General features: G+C 42.9%; 1 protein-coding gene across 1 annotated transcript; it reads right to left on the reverse strand.

The window, feature by feature from the left end:
- Positions 1-4,531: 4,531 nt before the first annotated feature.
- Positions 4,532-5,679, reverse strand: LOC148096255 (uncharacterized). The gene has a single exon (XM_087836726.1). The coding sequence runs from the start codon at positions 5,653-5,655 to the stop codon at positions 4,747-4,749; it is 909 nt and encodes a 302-aa protein (XP_087692852.1). The 5' UTR covers positions 5,656-5,679; the 3' UTR covers positions 4,532-4,746.
- Positions 5,680-5,989: the final 310 nt, after the last annotated feature.

Here is a 5,989-nt window from a genome sequence, read left to right on the forward strand (position 1 = left end):
ACATTAACGCCGTGGATAAAAACATCAAGTTCACCAGGGAAGACACAAAGGACGACTGTTTGCCTTTCCTGGACTGCGCTGTGCACATTGAAGAGAATGGAAACCTCAACATTGAAGTTTACCGGAAGCCCACACACACGGACCAGTACCTCCTCTTTGACTCCCATCACCCTCTGGAACACAAACTTGGAGTAATTAGGACCCTACACCACCGGGCAGAACATGTTCCCTCTAAGCCTGAAGGGAAAAAGAAGGAACACACTCATGTAAAGGAAGCACTCAAAACGTGCGGCTATCGTAAATGGGCGTTCTTAAAGTCAGCAAAGATGCACAGAAAAGAACATCAGACACCAGCGAGGGAGGATAAGAAAGACAGATGCAACAACATTGTCATCCCCTATGTAGCCGGTGTATCAGAGAAACTCAGGAGAGTTTTCTCCAAATACGACATCCCAGTGTACTTCAGACCCAGCAACACACTCAGACAGAAACTGGTTCACCCGAAAGACAAAACTCCTAAACACAAACTTAACAATGTGGTGTTTGCTGTACAGCAGCGAGGAATGCCCAGACCTCTACATTGGAGAGACCAAACAGCCACTTCACAAGCGCATGGCACAACATAGAAGAGCCACCTCCACGGGACAAGACTCAGCTGTCCATCTGCATCTAAAGGACAAAGGTCACTCTTTCGAGGATGCCAATGTTCACATTTTGGACAGAGAGGGCAGATGGTTTGAAAGAGGAGTGAAAGAAGCCATTTACATCCACTGTGAGCGACCATCTTTGAACAGAGGCGGTGGTTTACGACACCAACTGTCTGCCATCTATAATCCAGGTTTGAGATCCCTTCCCAGACACCTTAACGCCCACTCACACCCTGGGACATCTGACCTGAGGAAATCACATGATAGGGTGGGGCCAGGTTTCACAATAAGCTCACCCGAAACCCTGGCTGATTGGGACCCATACCCACTTTCACACCTTGGCTCATGTGATTAGGTAGAGGATCATCAGGGGGTCCTTTGTCCCTCTTTGGGGGGAAACTCCCACTGGTTTTAAATCTGGGACTCTCCACCATTGACCCTTAGAACTGAAGAAGCTTCTCGGATGAGAGGTGAAACGTCTTCAAGCAACTCAAAGAAGTCCAGACACTTTTCTTTCGAAGCTCATTAGACTTCCCTTGTGTTAATTACATTTTATTTGTTGTTGTTTTCTTTTAGATTTATATGCAGTGATTGGATGTGGTGGAGCTTTGTTAACTGTGTGGAAAACATCTGTTTGTGATGATATTTACAATGAGGCTTTAAGGTGACAGTTTCCATGTTATTTCAATCCTTTCACTAAGCAAAAACATGTTTGCAATTAACATATTTTTTCAGTTTTGTCTTTTGTATTTATGGTTAACATTCCTCTGTGACAGCAAATACTAAACCGGTCCAAGTAACCAGCATATCATTGGTCAAAGGCAAAAAGGACCACATGTCACATTAGCAATGAATTTTTGACTCCTGTTTGTGTTAGTATAGAGTAGGTCTAACAGTGGTTTTCCACATCTGCTCTAATATATATAGATAATGGGTCAGACATATAAAGTCATTTTGAAAAGTTCATAAAGGTCATTTATGTGTGTTCCTCTTTATCATTTTATATCAGGTCACACAGCTGACTTGAGTTTTGATCAGAGTAGAACCATAACATTCATGCTAATGGTTCTACTGTTTACAGTTACTTTATGATGGATTTCACCCTGGTTACAGCACTATGTGAAAAGCTGTTAGATGTAAAGTAAAGCCAATTTATACCTCATCATAAGTCACTCTCTAACACAGGGTAGTGATTATTTTTCACTGTAATTTGTTCCACAACAATGTTCTTTATTTGATTCTTTAAATATGCATATCGATTGTTCAGCTGTGTGACTCTCCACACCTGAATATCACAATGTGGACTTCATTTCGACAGTATTTTGTAGATTTGTACCATATTTATCATCAAATCATCTTGTGCATTTATTACCTAAATGTTGTTTGTGGGGGTTTTTTTGTTTGATTGTTTGGGTTTTTTTTTTTTTTTTGCAATTCTTACATTTCACCAGCTGTGTAAACTCCACAATTTTACCTTGGTTTTGTTCCACATCAGTTTATTTGCTGCCTGGTATTCCTGTCTTCCTTCTCTCACCCCAACCGGTCGCAGCAGATGGCCGCCCCTCCCTGAGCCTGGTTCTGCCGGAGGTTTCTTCCTGTTAAAAGGGAGTTTTTCCTTCCCACTGTCGCCAAAGTGCTTGCTCATAGGGGGTCATATGATTGTTGGGTTTTTCTCTGTATCTATGAAGCGTCTTAAGGTGACTTTTGTTGTGATTTGGCGCTATATAAATAAAATTGAATTGAATTGGTTTTCTTCCTTTTCTAATGTTTCTCGTAATTTTTCACAGTTAAACAAATAACTTTGAGGTTACTTCAGCGTTTTCAGCTGTTATCTGTTGACAGTTTTGCCTAATTATTACATTTCTGCAAAATTATAGCAGTTCTGGTAAGTTGTAATATTTCTGCCAAGTTATTAATTTTCTACTAAATTAAATCATTTCTGCTAAGTTATGTTATTCTAAATTATTACATTTTTTGCTAAGTTGTAGCTTCTGGTAAACTACAATATTTCTGCTGAATTGTTGTGTTTCTTCTAAGTTATTTCATTTCTGCTAAGTTATTACATTTTTGTTAACTTGGTGTTGTTCTGCAAAGTTACTAAAATTTCAACAACTTTTTAAACACTGACTTTGATTTCTTCAGCTTCTTCAGCTATTTCAACTATTTTCAGCAGACAGCTTCAGCTTTGAAGCATCCACACAGCATTTTTGCAGGAAATGCAGTGTGGATGCTGTAAAGCTGAAGCTGTCTGCAAAAACTAGCTGAAAAAGCTGAAAAGTTGCAGAAATTGTAAAAACTTTGCAGCAGCAAAGGAACTTTGCTAAAAAGTAATAACTTAGCAGAACGGCAATATCTTAGAGGAAACATAATACTTGGCAGAAATACAATAGCATAGCAGAACTTGGCAGAAATATTGTAACTTACCAGAAACATGATAACTTCTCAAATATACAAGAATTTAGGAGAAATAGTATAAGATAACAGAAAGAATATATTTAGCCAAAAATACTTAAACATTACAGAAACACTATGATTTAGAAAAATAGTACAACATAGCAGAAATACTGTGATTTACCAGAGACACTGTGATGAACTATGAATATTGTAATTTTAAATTAATACTATGTTTTAGCACAAATACTATAATTTGACAGAAATATTATCATTTGGCAGAAATACTATGTTTCGGCACAAATACTCTGGTTTAGCACAAATATTATAACATAGCAGAAATACAATTATATAGCAGAAATGCTATATTTAGAAAGAAAAATATAATATAGTAGAAATAGTATGATTTAGCAGAAATACTGTAATCAGCACATATACTGTAACATGACAGAAATTCCTCCACTTAGTAGTAATACTATAACATAACACAAATGTTATGATTTGGCACAAAAACCAGGATTTGGCAAAAATACTATGATTTAGCAGAAATACTATGATTGAGCAGAAGTACTAAGATGTAGTAAAAGTACTTTGATTTAACAGAAATACAATTATGGTGGAGTAATACTTTAAAATGGGAGAAATGATACACACACACATACACAGAGCCTAAAGGGAACAGTATTTGTGCCATGGAGTGTTAACAAGAATGTGAGGTCCATATTAGAAAAGCTGGCAAAATGATAAAAGTTTGCAGAATTATAATAAATGATGAATATGAATTACTGGTCTGTGATAGTGTATAAATTTTAGGGAAAAAAACACGTTGACCAATGTGGAATCGAACCAACGACCTTTGGCTTGCAGACCCGTGTCACTACCAACTGCGCCACTGGGAAAGAGAGCCGGGCGCCTGGAAAACAGGGTGATGAGCAGTCAGAATTAGATCGCGGTCAGAGGCGAAAAACGCTGTTTTTTGGAGTTACAAAACGTCGTGTAACTCAAAAACTAGGTGGACTAGAAGCATAATTCTTGTACTGGGTGAATCAGCGGACTTTGGTGTACTTTGACTGCGATTTTCATTGCTCTTTGTACAACCGTCGCTGAGACATAACAAGAGAAGAAACGGCAGACCTCAGATATGATTGGCTGGCTGGAAAGCCGTGCAGGCTCTGATATGTAAATTTCAGGGCTAAGTGTCTCAGTCCTCACAGAGGATTGGCTGCCTGGGGACCTGGCAGTAATATATAGAAATAGTATGATTAAGCAGAAATACTATAATTTAGCAGAAATACTATAATTTAGCAGAAATACTATAAATAGCAGAAATATTATAAAAAGCAGAATTACTATATTAAGCACAAATACTATATTAAGCACAAATACTATATTGTCAAGGTATGGCATGGCAAACCGTGGGGGGTGTGGGGAAGGAGGACCCAGGCGCGGTGCTCTGTGTATAAACAGTGCGTTTATTTACAGTGTGTGGAAATAACACCAAATTCCCGTGCTTTCCCCAGACTCCCGTGTCGTGTCTTCTCCCAGTGTTTGTGCTCTCCGCTCCCGTGTCTCAGCACTCCCCGTGCTGGCTGCTGTCTGGCACTCCACCCCTCTCCTGGGGACACAATAGAAGCAGCCGTCAGGACACATGCAATCGCGGGCATACACACACACTAACCAAGCACAACTGGATGACTGACGTGGAGTCTCATGTAATGATCCCGCGTCGGTGGGAGCTCCAAGACTCTCTTAAGTAGATTAAGTAGCCAGAACCAAAACAAGCAAAAACAACAAACAACAAACCCTCCCAGGTCACAGTCCCAAAGTCAGACCGCACATCCCGCAGCGGCGCAAAAAAAGCGCCGCTCTCCTGCTCGCCGCTCTCCTCCGGCTGCGGCGCGGGCTCCTCCCGCTCGCCGAGCTTCCCCGGCTGCTGCGCGGGCTCCTCCCGCACGCCGAGTTCCGGCGCGGGCTCCACCCGCTCGCCGAGCAGCGGCGCTGGCTTCTCCTGCTCGCCGGGCAACGGCGCTGGCTCCACCGGCTCGCTGAGCTCCTCTGGCAGCGGCGCTGGCTCCACCGGCTCGCTGAGCTCCTCTGGCAGCGGCGCTGGCTCCACCGGCTCGCTGAGCTCCTCCGGCAGCGGCGCTGGCTCCACCGGCTCGCTGAGCTCCTCTGGCAGCGGCGCTGGCTCCACCGGCTCGCCGAGCTCCTGCTCGGGCAGTGCGAGCTCCACCGGCTCGCCGAGCTCGCTGAGCTCCTGCTTGGGCAGTGCGAGCTCCACCGGCTCGCCGAGCTCCTGCTCGGGCAGGGCAGGTCCGGGTGGCGACGTAGCAGCCGGTGAAGAAGATGGCAGAAGGGTGACTGCAGGCGGGTGAGATGACGGCGGTGCCACAGCTGCAGATGTTGAAGCAGCGAGTGGTGTGCAGACCTCTGACCGAGGTGATGTTACCTGCGCTGTCGGCTCGTCCACTGCAGACACAAACACAGATGGTGAGGGAAATGGAAAATTGTCCGTACTACTCACCATAGCCGACTCTTGAGAAGTTTGTGGATTAGGCTGCGGTGAGGAAAGCCGGCGGCGCGAACGTCGTTTCCGTGTAGACGTCGGGGCCGGCATCTCAGGCTGTGAATCCACCAGCGGTCCGGGCCGGTGAGCAGCCTGAGGAGGAATAGAAAAATTTGCATTTCCTGCGAAAATGCAGTGTGGATGCTGTATAGCTGAAGCTGTCTGCTGAAAATAGTTGAAAATAGCTGAAGAAGCTGAAGATATCAAAGTCAGTGTTTAAAAAGTGTTTGAAATTTTAATAACTTCAAGGACAACATCAAGTTAACAAAAATGTAATAACTTAGCAGAAATGCAATAACTAATAAACATAACAATTCAGCAGAAATGTTGTAGTTTACCAGAAGCCACAACTTAGCAGAAATGTAATAATTTAGAATAACATCAC

The sequence above is a fragment of the Neolamprologus brichardi genome, chromosome 23, assembly GCF_056152115.1.
Source record: "Neolamprologus brichardi isolate AB-2024 chromosome 23, ASM5615211v1, whole genome shotgun sequence".
Taxonomy (NCBI): domain Eukaryota; kingdom Metazoa; phylum Chordata; class Actinopteri; order Cichliformes; family Cichlidae; genus Neolamprologus; species Neolamprologus brichardi.

Coding starts and splice junctions, on each gene's coding strand:
- LOC148096255 (XM_087836726.1), bottom strand. CDS start 5,655: ATGCCGGCCCCGACGTCTACACGGAAACGACGTTCGCGCCGCCGGCTT.